This window comes from Meriones unguiculatus, chromosome X (genome assembly GCF_030254825.1).
Source record: "Meriones unguiculatus strain TT.TT164.6M chromosome X, Bangor_MerUng_6.1, whole genome shotgun sequence".
NCBI classification, from domain to species: Eukaryota; Metazoa; Chordata; class Mammalia; order Rodentia; family Muridae; genus Meriones; species Meriones unguiculatus.
In genome coordinates, this window is record NC_083369.1 from 138,834,146 (window position 1) to 138,856,648 (window position 22,503).

The window sequence follows — 22,503 nt, forward strand, 5'->3', positions numbered from 1 at the left end:
TTTCCCTGCAGCCAGGACTGTAAAAGGCAGCTTCTAGCCAACAAGGCAAGGGGTTGTGAAAAAGAGGCTCTTTGATTGAGATTAGCTCCTGCAGGGCAGACCTCCCGCAGAGGCTTCCACAGGCTAAGGTAAACTTTTTCTGCTTGTCCTAGGCTGATAGTTAGACCCTAAATCGCTTTTAACCTGTTTGCAAATTGGTAAGAAAAGAAACAAGGGGAGAAAGTAAGCAAAGAGCATTCATGCACACATGCTCAATGGAAATGGGTAGATGAAGTTAAGATTTTAACTTCAATGAATTTCCACAAGTTTACATATGATGATGACGTAGATTTCTGCTATCATGCCCTCTGCAGAAACTGCAGTAAGTTTAGGCTGCTGGTTCCATAGCATCAGTTCATATATATACACAAACAAACAATCAGACCTGCAGACCTGTGTATGTTCATAAAACATTCAGTGGACAATACAAAAGAAGCTTCTTATATAGACAGACAACTGACATACACTCATATAACATATATACAAAAACAGACAAATAGATAAATATATTTAGATGTAAACACATATCTATATACATATTGAAACTCATGGATGAAGTGAATTCCAGGCGGCTTTCGTTCAGTGGGCTTCTACCACCTGACTTCTGCCAATAGTGTGTGTGTTCTGCCACTGTTTATGTTTCACCTCTGAGACAAAGCTCCCAGAAAAGGAATTATCTCATAGTCAAAATGGCATTTAATAATAAAAACATTGAATGCCAAAATAAAACAGGTTACATGTTTTAGAACTAAATATTTCTTATTTATGTATCCATTACATAAGTTCATAGTGAGTTCAGAGTGACAAAGGTTGACAAGGCCTAAAGGTTAATAAGGTCTAAAAGTTACAAGAATATATGTCTTTTCAATTAAGACTGACCTCCCTACACATCTTCAGCTATCTTTGGGACGATAATCTTATCTGTCTTTCATTCCAAGAAACAAAGTAAATTTAAAATGACAGTACATAATTCCATAAGATGACAAGTAATAAGGAAGTACAGTAGAACAGTTTGTATATAATGACATCAAGGTTTGTATTTAATTAAACATTCTTTGTTATTCCATTATAATTTCGGTTCATGGGAAGTTTAAAGCTTCTTGCTTATGTTTATGGTGTATACCAGGATTCATAATGAAGGCTTATCTTGAAGACACAAGTCTGTCTCACACCTGTCTCCTAGTGAGGCATCTGGAAGTCCACAAAAGTATTTATTGCAGCCATAAACTTTCTAAAGTTATTTTAGAAGTCTTCCCACATTGCAGCAGCAAAAGCATGACCAGCAATAGCACCACCATGACCAGCAGCAGTAGCAGCCTAGCAGTAGTAGTAGTAGTAATAGAGGCACCAGAGATGGAGTTGAAGTGGCAGTGAAAACAGCACCGATGGCAGAGTCGGCAGCAAAGACAATAGTGACCAAGGCAACAGAAGCAGTAGTATTGGTGTCAAGGGTGGCAGTGGTAGTGGCATCTGCCTTCAGATCATAACGGATTCCTGGGGCAGAGTTTGGTGCCATTCTGCCGCCCTAAGCAAAAAGCTCCTTTGAGCCCCTTTACAAAAGTGTTAGCAGTATATTCTTTTGTTCAGTAGTTTTTAAGCACTTTCTTCATAGAATGTTCACAGATTGTACTTGCTTTTAACTGTGAGTTCCCAGTCATGGATATTATAGCTCTTCTATGCATAAAGATTTATTCTACTGCTGGGAATGTAGCTTAGTGGCAAGGCACTTGCCTAATATGCATAAGATCCTAAGTTCCACCCTCAGCCTCATAAAGTTGCCGATGTTAAGTTGATTTAGATATTAGGTACATGAAGTAACATTTTTATGCATTTCTTTTCAGAAGTAGAAGGTTTGCTTCTTAGGTGACTAAGTAGTTTCACAAGAAAACATTCAGAGGAAGTGGAATTACTCTTGTTGCACAGTAATGATGTCTGCAATCAGAGAAATGGATGGGGTTTGTATTTTAAATTGATCATCTCTGTTCTTTTAATTATGCTACAGCTTTAGCTGAACTGAGTTAAATTACATAAAGTGAAATATATGGGTAATAAGTTCAGTTTTGGTAATGCTCTATAAGGTTTCTATGAGCATTTGTGTAAAAATTTAAGAACGCATACTTAACATTTCTCCTGGGTACTCTGAAATTGAATTGCAAACTTCTAGAGTTGGTAGAGAACTCAGCTTTATGAGAATTGGACAAACAGCATTCCAAATTAGTTTGCCTTTAAAAATTTTCATCGCATTCTGCTGAGTTTCTTAATTTTTCAAGTTTAACACACATATAAATTATTAAACTATATATAACTTGGTCTAGCAGTGAACACATTTAGCCACATAAGGACATGTATATTAATGTCATTGAAATAATCTAGTCAACTTTCAACCTCAATCAACTGAGATATTTTCATCATTTGTGACAATACTGTCAGTTATTGAGAGTCATTTTAGAGAATATTTATAAGCTACCATGTGAAGGTAAACTGCTATATTTTGTAAGGGGTTTTATATAACCCAACTGTATGTTATTTTAGTAACCTAATCAGTGGAGGCTAATTCAGGTTTATCTGTATCGTGTATTTAAAACAAACACGTATAGAGCTACTAAGTCTGTTTACTTTAAAATTCCCTCATTTCATAATGTATTATTAGAATACTTACTTTGCTTAATTGTAGCAGTTATTTTTGGTAACTTACTAATACCCTGTCTTAAAGTGTTTTAGAAATTAATTATCAAGAATAAGAAGTGCTTAAGCATTTTCTAAATTAGCCACATGGTGGCACTATTAGATTGTTTAGGAATCAAAACTAGTGTAACGCTCTGGTCATGGTTAGTTTTATTATTGTTTTTTTGTTTGTTTGTTTTGGTTTTAAGATCAGTTTAAACATTGAAGACTAATGTCTCTGCATTGAAGTACAGAATATGTTAAGCTTTATGGAAAGGGGGGGGGTCTCTGATGTAGCTGGACTAGTTCTGCATGCATGTTTTCTCTTGTTTACTGAGACAATGTCCTTGGCCTATCTAGGATGTCTTCACCTCAGCATCCTCCTGCCTTAGACTTTTGAGTTTTGGTATTGCGGGGATGTGTTACCATGTCTGACTCACTTATACTTTTCTATATAGGTCTGGTTTTTAAAATAGGCAAAGGTCTTTTGATAATACATTAGATTTTCAAAGCTTCTGAGATTTAAAGCCCTCAGCTTTTCTCTTTGTTATTTGATCCTTCCTTTTAATTTACTAAGAAATCTTTCTTCTATAAGGATATGAATTATCTCCTTAGGATTGTAATGATAATATGCTTTATGACTATGCACCAAAGACTGTACATTTCAGTAATGTAGGTAATATTAAGCAACTAGTGTCCCATACATTATTTACAATTTTAAAGAGAAAGGTTTAAAATCTGAATACAGTATGGAGTTCCTCTAAAGTTACACTCAAGGGCATACTTTATCCTGACTCTCTTTAGACAGTGAGATCTTAGCCATTTTACATCTTCCTTTGTCTTATGTACTAGGATATTCTGAGCAAATTTTTACTGGAATTCTAAACCTAATTGGTAAAGTATTTTTTTTCTCCTTAACTTGACTGGCAATTATTTCCATTCCTTATGACATTTTTATTTCATGTCTGCTTTAATTAAGACTTCTGAAAGATTGGTGGAAAAAAAAAAACAGCTTAAATAGTTAAAGTGTGGTCACTAATCAATGTGACTCTTATGGAAATAAAGCACTAACTACTTGTGGTGTAAAAATTATTCTAGAACGGACCTTCCCCATCTAAAATTCGTGAAATTGAAGAACCAAAATCTGTTGCTACTGTCCTGAACTACTGTCAGGTATGGTGCTTCTCTCTCTCTCTCTCTTTTTTACCAGTATGTTTTCCTAGAATGTTAAACTGTAAACATTTCTTATATAAGAGGGAATTGTATAGTTAATTGAAATTTTGCTGTATCAGATTACTTGTGATTATTCACCTCATTGTGATTATTTTTTAATTTTTCATAACCATTTTATTTTCTAATTAAAAATGTGTATATTAATTACAGTTTATATACTTTGTATCTCAACTGTAGCTCCCTCCCTCATTCTCACCCAATCCCACCCTCCCTCCTTAATCTCCTCCCTGCCCCTCTCTAAGTCCACTGATAGGGGAGGTCCTCCTCCCCTTCCATCTGACCCTAGCTTATCAGGTCTCATCAGGACTGGCTGCAATATCCTCCCTGTGGCCTAAAAAGGCTGCTCCTCCCTCGTGGGGAGGGGGCGGGCAAATAGCCAGCCACTGAGTTCTTGTCAGAGACAGTCCCTGTTCCCCTTACTATGGAACCCACTTGGATACTGAGCTGCCATGGGCTACATCTGTGCAGGGGTTCTAGGTTATATATCCATGCATGGTCCTCAGAAAAGACCCCTGTGCCCAGATATATTTGGTCCTTGTGGAGTTCCTGTCTTCTCCAGGTCTTACTAACACCCCCTTCTTTTATAAGATTCCCTGCACTCTGCCCAAGGTTTGGTTATGAATCTTAGCATCTGCTTTGATACACTGCTAGGTAGAGTCTTTCAGAGGCCCTCTATGGTAGGCTTCTGTCCTGTTTCTTGTTTTCTCCTACTTCTAATGTCCATCCTATTTGTCTTTCTAAGTGAGGATTGAGCATCTTACCCTGGGTCGTCCTCCTTGCTTAGCTTTTTTAGGTGTACAGATTTTAGTATGTTTATCCTATCTTGTTGGTCTAGTAGCCACTTATAAGTGAGTATATACTGTGTGTGTCTTTCTGCTTCTGGGATACCTCACTTAGGATGGTCTTTTGACAGTTTCTACTTATTTTCAGGTGAAAATTTGAAATACCAATAGGTGAATTTTAGAACATTAAAACAGTATTGATCAAGTGTATTTATGTCTTTTCCATGTGTATTGCCCAATATTAATTTCTACTATAAAACTTTTAAAGGAAAATGGAAGGTTTGGATACAGTTTTAGTATGTACCTAGTTAATTATATATTAAGATAATCTACTCATGTTTTACAAAGAATATATCTTATATAGTTTTGATGGAAAACCATAAAAACAAACTTGTGATTAGGGACTAATAGAGGTTTAATTATTGTGGATTTTGTGACCTGTATACTCCAGAGGCAATAGAAGTTCATTAAAATGGTTCTTATCTATAAAGTTTGCAGAACAAACTGAACTGACATAGTTTGAAAAGTAAAAGTTCTTTTGGACTGACACTAGTGAGAACACAAGCCATGCTGGCAGGTCTTGGTCTTAAGATTGTGCAGAAAAGGGGGAAGCGTTTTAAGGCTGCCTGACCTGCAGTGTCCAAATATTGGCAACCCTGGAGCCTAGGATGGAGTATTCATCCAGGAGACCAAGTTGAATGAGATATGGATTGCAGATGAGCAGTGCCTATGTTCCCAATCTGTGCCCTCAAGGGGCCCTTAAAAATCCTCTCACTTCACTTTGATGTGTGTGCTGACATATCCTCCTTACCTGTGTGATATATGATAATGATAACAACAGTATGTAATTTTTAGTATTTTTGAAGACAGAGGCAGGAAGATTGTCACAAGTTCAAGGCTAGCTTGATCTATATAGTTAGTTTGAGGCTAGCTGGGGCTACATAGAGAGACCCTGTCGAGAGAGAGAGAGAGAGAGAGAGAGAGAGAGAGAGAGAGAGAGAGAGAGGAGTCTATTATTATTCAGTGAAAGTATTTTTTTACTATTTTGGGGACATTCTAACATAATTACAACATTGTCACTTTCCTTTTCCTCTGTCCAAACCCTCCTATATACACCTTCTGGCTCTTTTTCAAATTTATGCTGTTTTTTCATTAATTGCTATTACGTGTATATGTATATACATACATTCATACATTTATGATATCTTTTTTCACCAGTTGCTATATCCCTAAATACAAACTGTTCAGTCTATGCAGTATTAGTTGTATGTATGTTTTCAGTGCTGACTATTTGGCACAAGAGAACCAATTGGTGTACTCTTCCCTGGTGAAGACTAGTTCTCAGACTCTCAGCATTCCTTAGTTGCTTGTTGTTCTTTATGCAGGGTTGAGTCCTCATGAGCTTTCCCCCATCCACTTTGGCATGTCTGTTAGCGTCCTATTTTTTAAGTTGATGTTTAGGTAGTCATGTTGGTGACACTTATGATTATGGCTTCTGGCATTACTAGGAGACACAGAGGCACAACAAACTCCCTGGTGCTCTGGCTCTTAAAATCTTTCTGCCTCATTTCTCACCATGCTCCCTGAGCCTCAGGTACAAGAGTTATTTTAGATGTATCCATTGGTAATGGGCTCCACAGAGCACATTTTGAGAGCTACTGTCCCAGGCTGCTGGTCATTTATTCTGCTGAAATGATCACTGTAATTGTAGCTCTCTTCAGATAAGGACACTTCTCCAGGAAAGTTTTCTATTGTATGTTTTTATTTTGTTGTTGTTTGTTTGTTTGCTTGCTTGCTTGCTTGCTTGCTTGCTTTTCTGGTTTTTAAGGTTCATGGACCCAGCATCTAGCAAAGTAGTTCTGAAAGGAAGAAAGCATTCATAGTTGGATGTAGAAATGTTTCTGGTCTTTTATAAATATGTTCCCTAAAATTTCTGAGCATTTCAAGAAAAACTCTGAGCATGTTATCTGTGGTGTTCCTCATTTGTATGGCATGTAAGGTATACTCAGTGGCATTGTGAGATCATTGCTACCTGTTTAATTTTTATAATAGTTTGGAGCCCAACATCACATATGTTTTATTTGCAAAACACTCACTGCCTATTTCTTTTACAAACTGTGGTGTAAAAGGTAACTTTTTTACTAATTTATTTTTATTTCATGTACATTGGTGTTTGACTGCTTTTATGTCTATGCGAGGGTGTTGGACCCCCTGGAACAGGAATTACAGACAGTTGTGAGATGCCATGTGGGTTCTGGGAATTGAATCTGGGTCCTCTGGAAGAGCAATTAGTACTCTTAACCGCTGAGCCATCTTTCCAGCCCCCCCCCCGCAAGTAAACTCTTTTTGTTAGCATATTTGAATACTTCTCTCCTAAGTTAGTACCCTTTTCAGTGGGAAGTGTCTGCAGCACACATGGGTGGAAGGTTTTCAGCAGCTGTGATTCAGTCACCTTCTGACAACTAAAGATCCTTCTACTTGTGCATGAACCAGCTAATGCAATGGTGTATGGAGAATTAGCATCTCAGCCAGTGTACCATGTACCTTAAAACCAGGCCTCAAAAACAAAACAAACAAACAAACAAACAAACAAAAAAGTGATGTTTCAGACTACTGTAGACCTTCCATTGTGCCTAGCAGTTAAGTCTTGGCTTCGTGTATTTTCATACATGTTGTTTCTTTTCCTTTGAAACAGTAACTACAAATACATTTTCTTACAACAGGGCATATATAAAAGTGTTCAAAAACTGGAAAAGAAGTTTGGTAACATTGATGAAAAAGTAAAGAAAATTTATCGCTTTCGTGCCAGATCCTACTGGTATTATACTGTAAGTGTTCAAAAACATTATTACAACTTTAATAAATATTTTCTGTCTAAAGCTGCCAGTCAGTTCAAAGTGAGAGAGAACTAGTAAATGTGGGATTAGCAAGGTTTATCTGTACTTGCTGGAGGAATAGAGCAGATGAGGACTACAACTCTTTTTGAAAGAATGCTTAAGTTCAAAATTAATGAATGTAGGACAATGAGGTTTTTTTAATAGACTTTTTATAGATTCTTTGTGAATTTTACATCATGCACCCCAGTCCCACTCATCTCCCTGACCCTTAGTATCCACTTTCTGCCCTTGCAACCTACTCCCCAAAGAAAACAAAAACAAAAAGTAAAAAATAAACAAAATGAAGCATAGAAAACATCTCGTTGTGAAAGCTGGATGCACATCACAGAGTGTCCCGCAGTATACTCCTTTGCCCACACATCTTTACTTGCAAATATTTATTGCAATGAATCATTGGTCTGGCTTTAGGCCTCTGGTTTCTGCTATACCATCAATATTGGATCCTCATGAGGACTCTTTTTGGTTATTCTGTTGTTTTCCTATGTCATGGAGATCCTGTAGCTTTGGAGTTGCAGGACTGGCCCTTTTACAAGCTCCAAACAGTTCATAGATGAAGTAGATTTTGGGGTGGGCCAACTCAAAGCCATGGACCTGGGGGACTGGGTGGTAGCTGAGGTTGTCAGCTCTACCACACCTGCACCACTAGAGCAAGCTCTCTAGCACTGCCCTAGCTAGCTCACCCAGTGCTGCAGCCTGCAGCGGGTAGGGTCAGCTCTTCAGTGCTCATACTTTCAGGCTGCTCATCTGTACCTATACCCCTGGTGGCAGGGACGTGGGTGAACCACTCATACTATGAGTGCATGAGCTCAGTAGAGCTTGCCCAGCATAGGTACTGAAGTGATACCTCTCCCCCGCACACCTCTTGCTCATGGGGAGAACTGGCCCCAAGGTCATGAGAGACGGAGAGGTAGTCCTGCCCCTGATTGGCTGCAATATTCAGGAAGTGGGCCCCCAACTCAACTGTTAAGTGAAGCTTCTATTGCCTATTCGTAAACTCTCTTCCCCTTTATGTTATCTCAACTGGGCAGCAAAGTAGAGCTTGCTTTGGTGACAGTGAGTATTTTTATATTTATTATCTATAGAGTATACATCAATTAGAATGTAGGCCAGAAGAATAAAAATGTTTTGATCAAAATAGAACAGAATTTTCCCAATATAAAATAATGTTGCATAGAAACTGTAATGTCCTGACTATTCTGTTTATTTCTTTCTTTTTTTTATTATGAAGCCTTTTACATCTGTGTCCAGAAAATACAATCACCTGATGTCTAAAAGACGTAAACTCCAGAGACCGAGACGATTCATTCCTGAAAATTCTGTCTCTTGTTCTGAAAGTTACAGTCCAACTTCACCAGTCTGCATGAGAAGAGAAAATAGCCAAGATATAGAAAACACTGAGACTAAAGATTACATTCAAAGTTTCCGGTACGCAGATTTTACTGACAACACCCAGACTTCTCAATACTCTGATACTATTGACAACACCAAGACTTTCCAGTACACTGATAATATCAACAACACCCAGACTTTCCAGTATATTGATACCAATAATACACAGGCCATCCAATACAGTGATACTGAGGACAACACACAGGCCGTCCAGTACAGTGATAATGAGGACAACACACAGGCCGTCCAGTACAGTAATAATGAGGACAACACACAGGCTGTCCAGTACAGTGATACTGAGGACAACACACAGGTTGTCCAGTACAGTGATAATGAGGACAACACACAGGCTGTCCAGTACACTGATAATGAGGACAACACACGGGCCCTCCAGTACACTGATATTGATTATAACACACGGGCCCTCCAGTACATTGATACTGATTATAACACACGGGCCTTCCGGTACACTGACACTGATTATAACACACGGGCCTTCAGGTACGCTGATACTGATTATAACACACAGGCTGTGCAGTACACTGATACTGATTATAACACACGGGCCTTTCGGTACACTGATACTGATTATAACACACGGGCCTTTCGGTACGCTGATATTGATTATAACACACGGGCCTTCCAGTACGCTAACACTGATTATAACACACGGGCCTTCAGGTACGCTGATACTGATTATAACACACGGGCTGTCCGGTATGCTGATACTGATTATAACACACGGGCCCTCCGGTACGCTGATACTGATTATAACACACGGGCCTTCCGGTACGCTGATACTGATTATAACACACAGGCTGTGTGGTATGCTGATACTGATTATAACACACGGGCCCTCCGGTACGCTGATACTGATTATAACACACGGGCCTTCCGGTACGCTGATACTGATTATAACACACAGGCCCTCCGGTATGCTGATACTGCTTATAACACACAGGCCCTCAGGTACGCTGATACTGCTTATAACACACAGGCCCTCAGGTACGCTGATACTGATTATAACACACGGGCCCTCCAGTACAGTGATACTGATTATAACACACAGGCCCTCAGGTACGCTGATACTGATTATAACACACGGGCCCTCCAGTACAGTGATACTGATTATAACACACGGGCCCTCCAGTACGCTGATACTGATTATAACACACGGGCCCTCCGGTACGCTGATACTGATTATAACACACGGGCCCTCCGGTACGCTGATACTGATTATAACACACGGGCCCTCCGGTACGCTGATACTGATTATAACACACGGGCCCTCCGGTACGCTGATACTGATTATAACACACGGGCCCTCCGGTACACTGATACTGATTATAACACACGGGCTCTCCGGTACGCTGATTCTACCTATGTCACTGCTGGTATCCAGAATACTGAGAACAATGCTGTCTTCCATTCTGAGGATTCCCAGGCAGTGTTTTCTGGATCCTCACTAGAGAGGGACTATCAAGAAACTCCATCAAGTCCTAGGTACACTGCTGAAATCTATGAGCAGTATTACAGATTTAAAAATGTGCCTAGCACTTCTACAGTGACCTACTGCAGTGACTTTGAAAGTCCCAATAGGGACACCATCACTTCTGCCACTTGGAGAGCAAGAGAAGCAAGTACATCCTCACCAAGGGCATTTATTCCCGTAAAGAATCCTGAAATGAGGCAGTCCGCCCTTACTGGAGGCTCAGTGAATACCCGTGATTGATCCTAGTGCTTTTGGTGAGTTTGGATGGCACCAGTGATTAACACCCTCTAAGCAAGATGGTAGAAACTTTTTGTTTCCTATTTTAGTGGTTGATTTGTAGTTATATATGCAGTGGTGACTACTATTTATTGAATAGGTATTATGGGTAAGGCAGTGTGCTAATCAACTAACATGTCTCTTCTCTGGTGATTTTTCATAATGAGACTATTGTGATAATAAAATCTATTTTTTTATCTTTTCCCAGAGTAAATACTAAAAATGATGATTGTTATTAACAAAATCAAGCATTCAGTCTTACCTTATTGGTAAGACTCAGGAGCCAGATGCTGGAGTGAAATCCTGCTTGCTCAGAGAGGCAGAGAAAGCACCCAGTTGACCTTCCTTCTCAGCCTATATCCCAAAAGGAAAAAGGAAAAGAAAAAAAAAAAAAAAACCCTCCTTCCCCACGCTGTCTCAAAAAAACCCTCAAAACTGAATGTTCCTCCCTTCTACTTCCTGTGCATCTCAATCCATCCTCCTGACTTCCTATTACTCTCCATGGTTTTATCCTATGTTCATTCTCTGTCAACTGGTTGTTTGAGCCACCTCTTGACCTGTGGTTGACTTTATTTAATTCTGTTTACAATAAGCAAAGAGCTCTTACATTAAAGGTATGTGTTATGGCTGAGGCACACCACAACTAGAAACAGGTTTTTCCAGTAAACAACAGTGTCTTGGGGCTCATAGTGTAATACAATATCTTGCAACAGATCATAAGGTGTCACCAGCCAGCAGTGACACCTGAATACCACCTGAGAGAGGGCTGGGGAGAGAGAGACAGGGTGACACAGAGTCTACATGCTGATCAAAGTGTCAATTTAGTGGACGTCCGGTTAACACTTAAGTAGGCAGAAAAGTACAAGCAGTTTCTCACGTAGGAGCTTTACTTGGTCAAAACATAGGAGAGCTCACTCAAGGTTACACAGAGCTTGATGTCTGGTTACTATGGTTGCATAGAGTTTCTCAGGGTCAGAGCAGTCTGCTGTAGGACCACCAAGGTCAGTCTATGAGAGACTGGACTTTGGAAAATAGCGAGAGCCAAGAGGCCGAATTCCATTGCTCAGATGCCATTAACTCCAAATTTGCCATTAACTCCAAAAACGCTGCAACAATTCCTCCCTTTTGAATTAAAACAAAGGGACTGTGCCTGTCTTAGGTGGAGGTGATTCCCAATAAATATCTAACCTGTCATGGGAGAATCCCGCTTATAGGGGGATTTCCGTGTCGTAGGTTGGTAAATATCCGATCACCCAAAACCGGTCATTGACTAACCGGTCCATCACACAAGAGAGGAGAGGTTAAAGCTCACGTTTGATCTGGGCAAGCCAAGCCCCTACCTGGGGTGAGGGAGTCACAGCATGCCGCTGTTTCAATTGCATTAAATCTAGCTTGGCTCTGTTGAGCTAAGTGGACACATCTGGCAATAATAAAGATGAATAGTACCAGACCAGCCAAACAAGGGTATGCTAACATGTATAGGGAGAACAAGAGGGGAATTGGGCATTAAGGCCCAAAGGTATAATTCAGCCTTCACTGGATGAGTCAGCTACAGCAGGATTAGCAATATTGTCACTTGGGGAATGATCTTGTTTCTTGATGTAATCCACTTGTTGCACCAGTCTCTTTGGCAGCCATCGAGCAGCATCTTTAACCTGAAGAAACAAAACAAAACAAATAATAACAACAACAAAAACCCCACAAACATATCCTTGTCCTCAAATTCCCCAAATTAAAATGGGGTTGGGTCCATGCCATGTATTACTCAAGGGGTCCCTCCATTTAACCATGGAGGTTTTAGAGTGCCAAAAATGTTTAGCTGCAGATTTGCCATGTTCAAAGTTAAAAAAAATTAAATTGAGCTCTGGATGAATGAGGAGGACATAATTCCCCCTTTTTTGTTTTTTGTAAATACATCTTAATAGTGGCATGGGCATGTTTAACCATGCCTTGGCCCATAGGATTATAAGGAATACCTGTTACATGCTTAATAAATAATTTTTTACAAAAAAATTGAAAGGGCTTGTTGGTATAAGCTGTTTCATTATCAGTCTTAATTTGGTGTGGCATGCCAAGAACAGCGAATGCAGGCAAACAATGATCTATAATGTGGCGTGCATCTTCTCCAAAATGCAAGGTAGCAAAAATAAATCTTGTACAGGTATTAATAGTTATATGAATAAATTTTAATTTCCCAAATTCCATAAAATGAATCACTTCCATCTGCCACAGCTGACCTGACTTTATTGGGGTCAGCCCTCAGGGGTTAACCCCAAGATGAGGTACTGGACAGAAAACATCACAATTGATACAATTTTTAACATTTTTTTGCTTGTTTTTTTGTCACGCCATAAGTTAAACGTAAAGAGTGACTATTAAGATGATGTAATTTATGAGCCAGTTGAGCTTTTAGTATAGGTGTTTCTTGAGCCAAGGTTATTAAGGCTTTATCAGTCGTCTAATTACCTAAAGCAAGAGGTCCAGGATGGCCAGAATGGGCTCTAACATGAGTAATAGCAAAAGGATTATGAGGAACCTGAATAAGTCTTTGAATCTGAGCAAAAAATTGACTAGCCCGAGTGGTAGAAAGAATCTGGCCTGCTGTTTCAAGTTTAGGAATAGCTTGAGCAATATAAGCACTATCAGTTAATAAATTGAAAGGCTCAGAAAAATGTTGTAAAAACTGTGTGGATATCTCTATGAATAGTCCTTGGCTGGAGTATGAGTCTCTGGGAAGTTCCCTATGTTCAAATTTTCTGGTTCTGTTGCTCTCCTTGTGGAGACCCTGTCCTCTCCAGCTCTTACTATTTCCCCGTTCATAGAGATAACCCAGAACCCCTGCACAGATGTAGCCCAGGGCAGTTCAGAGTCCAATTGGGTTACATAGTAATGTGAAGAGGGACTGCCTCTGACATAATCTGATTGGCCTGCTCTTTGATCACCTCCCCCTGGGGGGGAGCAGCCTTACCAGGCCATAGTAGAGGACAGTGCAGCCACTTTTGATGTGAACTGATAGACTAAGATCAGAAAGGAGAGGAGAACCTCCCCTATCAGTGGACTTGGGGAGTGGCATGCATGCGGAGGGAGGAGGGAGGGTAGGATTGGGAGGGGAGGAGGGAGGGGCTTATGGGGGGATGCAGAATGAATAAAGTAATTGATGAAAAATTAAAAAAAAGATCAACAACAACAACAACAAAAAACCTGTGTGGATAGCCACCAGTTCTGCAAGTTGAGCAGATAACCCTGGAATTTGAAAAATAACTTTTTGTCTATTAACAGAATAGCCAGGTTCTTTTTTACCATTACCATCAGAAAAAATAGAACAAGCATTTTATAAAGTTTTATTTTTAATTATGGTAGGAAAAACAACACTATGTAAAGTAAAAAATTGAATAATCTTATTGGAAGGGTAATGATTATCTAGTTGTAGCCAAAGAAAGTAACCATTTATCTGAATTGGTGTAAAGCCAATTAATTTAAACTATACTATATGGTATAATAATCTTGGAAGGCTCAATTCCAAAGTAAGCCCTTGCCTGGGTGTGTCCCAACACAATAACGTGGGCAGTAGCCTCATAATAAGGCAAAATTACTTTATTGGGACTAGCTGACAAGTGGATCCACAATAGAGGATTAGATTGCCATACCAATCCAGTAGTAGTTGACTGTGTTTGAAATACAAGTAATAGGAGAGGAGTATCTGGATCCCAATATGTTACAGATTAATTGTTTTTAAAGCCTTTTCCATTATCAATAATGTATTTTGAGCCTCTGGAGTCAATTTGTTTTGGGGGGATGGTGGGAGTTGTATCCCCTTTAAGAATATTAAACAATGGCATTAGTTGTCCAGTGGCTAATTTTAGATATGACCTAAGCCAATTTATATCCCCCAATAATTTTTGAAAGTCATTAAGGGTCTTTAAATTATTTTTTCTAATTTGTACTTTTTGATGTTTAATAGCCAGAGGAAATAAACTAAAACCTAAATAACTATAAGGATCTCTAGTTTGTACCTTTTCTGGAGCAATTTTTAATCCTGCTTGGGACAAAGCCTTAGAAAGATCTGTATAGCCAGCCATGATATTTTGAGGTATAGGAGAAGCTAGTAAAATATCATCCATATAATGAATAATATAAATACAAGGCCATTTTTTTTGTACTGGACTAAGGCATTAACTACAAATTGTTGACATAAAGTAGAACTATTTGCCATGCCCTTTAGTAACAATGTTTTATGGGTGTTTTAAAAGTAATAGAAGGAAGACTAAAAGCAAATCTATGGCAATCCTCAGGATGCAAAGGAATGAAAACAAAAAACAGCCTTTTAAATCTAAAATAATCTTGTAAGTTCTTTGAAGAATCCCACTAGGTGATGGGAGTCCTGGTTGTAATGTTCTCATAATTATTATAGTCTCATTTTTTAAAATCTTGTAATGATCTAAATTTATTAGATTTTTTAAAATTATAAATAAGGGCGTGTTCCACAGTGAGTTAGAGGGAACTATATGCCCTATAATGGTTAACAATGATCTGAATATAACCCTGTATAGCCCTGGGCTAATATGGAGTTGTAGTCCTTTTTTCCCTATAAAAGAGCATAAGCAAACACTTTGCATTGAAGAATCTCCAGCCTTTTTAAATGAAGAAGAACATATTTTATAGTTTTTTCCTGAAATGATGCATTATAATAACTGCAGGTTTCTTAATTGGCTCAAATAGCATGGCTTGGTTTTACTTTGTAAAATTAATAAAATAAACACCAAGGTCTTTTGACCTCCCCCAAAGGGTTGATAAATTGTTTTAAGTTCTTTGTTAGACTGCCCAAAGGTTATTATTTTAAAATACCTGATAAATTTTAAGAATGTTTTGTAGAATTTAACTCCGATGGTGTAGGACCAAACTCAGAGGTGCTGATTTAAACTGTCTCATGTCCAAAAATATCAATATAATTAGTCCAATTCTACAGATAAACATACATACAAAGATAAACATACATACATACACATACATAAGGAACATAGAAATCTGACATTGCCACCTTGGAGTAACCAGAATACTCAAATACCAGGACTTGACTGGTCCCTACCAGACACAAGTCCCACAGATTCCAGGAGTGGAACCCATCATGGGCCCCCTCCACACACATAGATTCCAGAAGGAACAGAGCCCCCATGGTCCTCTCCACAGCTTCCAGATGGAGAGCGAGCTCCAGCAGCCCTCTCTCCATCCAGAGTAGGGTCCCAGCGACCCTCTCTCCGGGTCCCAGAAGGAGTAGAGCCCTTACGGGCCCTTAGGGCCCTCTTTTGGCCCCCTCCCCGGGAACTGGAGCATCTTCCAGATTCCCTTGACCAAATTGGAAACTCTCCGAGCTTCCCCAGACCTTGTGAGCGAATGGAAACCAGAAATCAGAACAGACAGCTGGCAGACAAAAACAAAAATCAGAGACGAAGACAAGAAACAACTGCGGTACCTGCTTTTTAAACATTTAAATATTTTTTAAAACCTGTTTTTGCAATATTAAAACAAAGCATCCTCTTTAGGAGTGAAATCATAAAGCATGTTGATAATTTTAAAGGTTAAAACCAAACTTTAAAATTTACCAGTGCAAACAATCCAGTTTTTAAAACCAACACCAATTTAAAATGAGACTTGTCTTTTCAGTCTAAAAGGAAACAAAATTTATGTTAACTAAGAGGTTTTATAATAATTTTTAACCCATAACATATAGCAAAAATGACAGTTATATCATATGGTTGCCTTTTAAAAATATTTGTTTACAGATCTTATAAACATATATGCATATATATATATATTCTAAACAACAGTTTGAATATAACTTTAAAATATATTTAATTACTTTTGATTTATAACCTAGATATATATTAACCATTTAAGATGACCATATATTTAAACAGACAAATAAAACTCTCTTTATTGGATTCAGCTGTAATTTCAAGTCAAGTCAAGAGCAGCCCAATATCAGCACAAAGTTTAATATAACCAGTTAAGTTTGCTTTAGTTAAATAGGGCCTGATAGCTGTTTTACAGGCTGAATTAGCATTCTCAAAAGCCAATTGCTGCACAAAAGGAATTTTTGTGAGTGAATACTCCTTTTGTGTTACATTAAAATTATTATTTATTACTATTATTATTATAAATATTTAATAATTGAACCTGTTCTCTTTTTAATTGGATTTTCTCTCAGAGAACAGTTATATCTTCCTGCAGTGATCCCGTGCCACCTACACCCATTGTGGGGGGGAGGCTCAGGAAGTGAGTCTGAATTATGAGACTTGGCAGCTTTTTTTCTCTGACTCCGTTTCACACTCATTAACTAGAACTTGTCTCCTAAATCAGTTTTTGCTCTCAAATTACACAGATCTGTTTGAGTTCCTTTATGAACATTTGAAATAACCTTAGAAGTACTTTTTTCTGCCTGTTTGCTGCTCTAATTTTTCCAAGCAGCTCTTTAGTTTTACAAAGTAAAGGGATTAGGGAGTTTTATTCTAATTCTGTGTGTCTTAAACACCTATTGAAGGGATTTGATGGATCCCATCTTACTAGTTCCCTGCCCCTGACGGCCACCCGACTTTACCCTAGTCAGTTGCTTTGCATGTGCTCCTATGGTCCGTATAACTTGCCTCAGCTGGTCCTCCGTCTCAGGTTCCCAGGGTTTTGGCTCCATCTGTCACCAGCCAACAGTGACACCTGAATACCACCTGAGAGAGGGCTGGGGAGAGAGAGACAGGGTGACACAGAGAAGGACACCAAGTCTACATGCTGATCAAAGTGTCAATTTAATGGACGTCAGGTTAACACTTAAGTAGGCAGAAAAGTACAAGCAGTTTCTCACGTAGGAGCTTTACTTGGTCAAAACATAGGAGAGCTCACTCAAGGTTACACAGAGCCTGCTGTCTGGTTACTATGGTTGCACAGAGTTTCTCGGGGTCAGAGAAGTCTGCTGTAGGACCACCAAGGTCAGTCTATGAGAGACTGGACTTTGGAAATTAGCCAGAGCCAAGAGGCTGAATTCTACTGCTCAAATGCCATTAACTCCAAATTTGCCATTAATTCCAAAAAGGCTGCCACAATAAGAGAATAAGAAAGAATGTTCCTTTGCCTAATTCATACACAAATCAAATTTCTGTTGACTCTCTTTGGCTAGAAAAAGAAAGTTCCTCCTAGCCAAGTACCAAGCCCCCTTTATTTGTCATCATACACTAACCATAGGGAGTCAGACTTTCTTCTTAAGGTAATATTTTGACACAAAGAAGTTTCTGTACAACATAGTTCAGTACATTTAAAACGGCTGTGATGTGAGCACTTAAATTGTTCCATGCATCATTACTTCTTTATTAAACATATTCAACCAAAATATTTATTGCTGTTCAGTTAAGCATGAAAGAATAATTGCCTAAAATGTCAAAATTACTGATTAGAGTAATCAGAAAATATTTTAAAATTCAGATTAACATTTAAACCACAAAAGATGGGAATTTAAAGAGGAAAGGTGAATGTAAAATAACAATTAAATTTAAGGAGAGATTTGCTTTGAAGAACTAATCTTGTTACCTAAGATTGTGGTTATTCAAATTTGTTGATATAATTAAAAAACAAATAATTATAAAGTGTAGACTTGAGGGATTTCTATTGTATTTAGGACAATAAATCTAATTTACAGAAAGAAACATTTAAGAGATTTTCAAGAAATTCACTGAAACCCTTAAAGTAAGAAAGAGTACTAAATTACCTCAGATAATCCTAATATAATCCAAGTAACACCATTTCCTGCATTTGCTTGATTTTGAAGAGGCCTTGGATTGCTATATTTGTTTCATGAGCATTGAAGCTTTAAGGTACCTTCTGAAGCTGCTCCTGCTCTTTGTGGGAGGTCCAATGGGACATTCTTTATGCAGTTCTCCTCAGATATATGCAGTTCTCTTCATCCAGGCTGTTTACTTTTGGAATCTTGATTCCTTACTTAGGTACTTAAGTGAAAGTTTGGAGCGGCTTTCCTAGGCCACAGAGAATGCAGCCAGACCTCATGAGCTCGTGAGACTTGATAGGCTGGGGTCTGTTGGTAGAGGAGGAGGGCTTCCCCTTTCTGAGGACTAGGGGAGGTAAGGAAAAGAATGTGGGGTTGGAATGAGACAAGGGAGGGGGATATGATCAGGATATAAAGTGAATACATTAAAAATTTTAGAGTAAGAGAAGGAGAGAGGGAGTGTGTGTGTGTGTGTGTTTGTGTGTGTGTGTGTGTGTGTGTGTGTGTGTGTTCCAGGCTGGGCATAGTGGCATGCACCTATAATTCCAGCACTCTTGAGGGGCAGGCAGGATGATCTCTGAGTTTGTTCAGAACAGCCTAGTCTGCAAAACGAGTCTAGGACAGCCAACCCTACACAGAGAAACCCTGTCTTGAATGAAATAGAGAGAGAGAGTGAGTTCCAGGAATGAGACCATTCCTTTCTACCTAACATCTCTTATTTTCAAGATGCTGATCAGTTGTTTGTTTTTTTTGTTTTGTTTTTTTTTTCCTTTCATGATAACTGCAGGTTCATCGCCCGAATGAAACAGTGTTGTTGTGAGAAACCTTGGAAACCCTGTAAGTTGGTCTGCAAATGATGTAATAACATTTCTGAAACATTTGGATCCTCCATTGGCCCACCAACTCTACCCCACCATCAAAAAACATATAATATATTTTTAAATCCAGTTTCTCTGTTACCCTAATGCCATTGAATAATCTCTGTGCACTTTCAGTTGGATACTGAGTTGTGTGGGTGGCAGGGGAATCCTATCATCTGACTTAATTTTTGTTTGTGAAAAAGGTTATCTTGTCCATTTTATGCTTAAATGGAAAGTTAACCATCTGTTCTTCACATGGACATCTAAATATCTAGTACACTAAACAGCCTTAAATTCTCAGAAGATTATATTCTCAGGATTATAAGTCTGATTATAAGTCCTCCCTCCTTGAAAGGACAAATACTCAAATTCTCCCCAAACTAGATCCCTGTTCCACTCTAGGACCATAAGTAGGACGGATTTACCCACAATGCATACCAGAGTAGCATTGTTATGATAACAAGTACCTCTTGTTATGATATCCAGAAATTAATTCCAGGTGCTCACTTATGTGTACATTATGTGACTATTGATAATTCGTGATGCTGATGACTATTTACAAAGCAACATCATGGTTAATTTTTTTCTTTTTTCCTAGTTCTTAAGTTTTTTTTTTTTTTTTTTTTTTTTTTGGTGACTTAAAGTTTTGATTGTTTTTGCTTTCTTGGCAAAAAAAAATTATACACACACACATAGATACAACCACTTAAAAAAAAAAACCTAAACTACAGGCTACTTTTATTCTCATTTGAGAATTTCCCTACAGGTGTTCACTACTTCTGATTCTTAGAATCTTTTTGTCATCTCTTCCAAGATAATTCCTGAGCCTTGGGTGGCAGGGTGGCAGCATGAGGGCAATCCCTACGTTTGGACCAGTTATGGGTATCTGTACTAATAACCATGTCCTAGAAAAAGAAGCCAAAAGATGCGCTAATCTATGTACAAAGATAAGAAGTTATGGGGAAGTTTACTGATTATGTTCATTGAGAAGAAGTAGTTCTCACCTAGGGCGTATGACCTATTCAGCCATAGGTTTTTAGATGAATTCTGTCTTGTGGCTCAGGCTTTAAATCCAATCAGAATGTGGCTGGCTATTCCCATAACATTTATGCCAAACATACCTATAGTCCTAACAAAGTGGGAGGCTGAGGCAGGAGACTCACTTGAGTCCAGTAGTTCTAGACTGTGGTGTGTTATGCCTACAAGGTGTTCATACAAAGTTGGGTATCAATACGACAACTTCCTGGGAAAAGGGCATTTTCCAGTTACCTAGGAAAGAATGAAGTGACCCAGGTAGAAATCTAATGGTTTTCATATGTCAATTTTGTATACTATGACCATTGAAAGTATTTATCAGCTCTAACAGTTTTCTGCTGGCATCTTTAGAGGTTTGTAAGTATAGGGTCATATGAGTGGCAAATACAGATAATTTGGCTTCTGCTTTCCCATTTATATTCTTTTTGAATTCTTTCTCTTGTCATGAGCTGAATTTTAATCAGTTCTACTCCCATTCCTTTCTAATTTTACTTACTATTATAAGATATTTTGGGTCTTTTTAGGCAAGACTGTGATTAAATCAAGTTTTATTTTATGTTGGAATGTATGAAAACATAATACGCTTCAATAGCATAAGGTGATGGCAAAGAATTTTTATGAAGATGCTTTGTGGCTGTAAAATAGTAGAGTATCTATACAACACATGAACTATTTTGAATATAGAAAGAAAATAATTAGTCTTAACATCCAATTAGCGGCAGACAAGTAACTAACTTTCATATAAAGATAAGACTGTCAAACACATTTACAGTTTGCATTGATGTTGATATATCCCTAACCTGTGTCTGAAAGTTAATAACCATGAAATACATTTCTCCCGTTCTTTTTACTTTCGTCATAGATACACAGTATTTTATTCAACAACATTTAAAATTTAGTTCATCTGGTATAATTTTAAATTACTAATATAAATTTGCTTTTTCTTAAAATTGAGATTGAGTATATAAGCTTCAGAGTGATGAATTTTGTGCAAAGATAGTTTTATACAGGAGGTATATATTCAGAGACGTTATAATGAGAGGATTCAGTTTTACATGTTCTTATATACAAAGAAACATCTACTTATCAAATATAACAGTATTATTAATAATTTTGAACTTCTCTTTATAGGATATCAACGGGAAGGCCCCGATGCTGATCAATACTGATACAAGGATAAAATACACAGAGTTGATGGTGGGAGTAGTCATCAAGTTTGTCAGCTATATTAAAAAGCTTAAAGAAGTAAACTGTAGCCAGTAAAAATAAAAATGTTTGTAGAATTTAAGTGCTCTCATAAAGACTTTCTTAATACACAGTTGATTTGTTTTGGAGAAGATTCTCCTAAAATACGTTCTAACTAAAACTGAAAAAGTAGTTGAAGTCTCTTTCAAGATACATTTAACATATTATTATTAGCATATACAGGCTGGAAGTTTATTCAGTCTTCTTTAGATTTTTCATTTTATAGATTATAAATATGCTCTGTACAAGAAACAAAAAAGCTACCTTTGATTTTGGTTTACCTTTAAACCAAAAAGGTAAACATGTTTTCATTTAAAACATGTACCTTTACGATACATGTTTTTAAAGCAACTAAAGAGGAAATAGAAGAAACTTAATAACTCCCATAATTAAAGTGGTGAAAAATTTTCACAGAAGAGAAATTAAAGAATGATATATAGTTACCCTTCTTGGATATTTTGTCTATAAATTACTGTAGTATACTTTTCATGTCCTACCAGGTTTTATTAAAAAATAATAACCCAACAGCCATATAATTTATTCTCCTCTGTTCAGATTTAGAAGGAGAAAATAAAGCTTATAAAGAATCTGAGGAACTTCAGGCAACTAATATTCTTACAAATTTTAAATAAATTTTAGGAAATGTACAATGATTATTCATTTTATCTAAGAATTGTACCTAAACAGTAGTTTGGAAGAAACCTGACTATAGTTTTAAGATGCATCCTTAAAGCCTTCATATTTTTATCAATGTTGGACATTAATCTAAGTGTATATCTGAAGGTACTTATACTCAAATTTTTTAAACCGAATATACATTATTTTT

The 22,503-nt window shown here is 37.8% G+C and overlaps 1 protein-coding gene across 1 annotated transcript; it reads left to right on the forward strand.

Moving 5' to 3' along the window:
* Window positions 1-340: 340 nt before the first annotated feature.
* Scml1 (Scm polycomb group protein like 1) lies at window positions 341-21,912 on the forward strand. The gene is given in 7 exon segments (XM_060374732.1): window positions 341-361; window positions 3,802-3,876; window positions 7,442-7,546; window positions 8,844-10,703; window positions 10,705-10,750; window positions 19,325-19,464; window positions 21,564-21,912. Coding segments are annotated over 7 exon segments (2,379 nt in total). The 3' UTR covers window positions 21,696-21,912.
* Window positions 21,913-22,503: the final 591 nt, after the last annotated feature.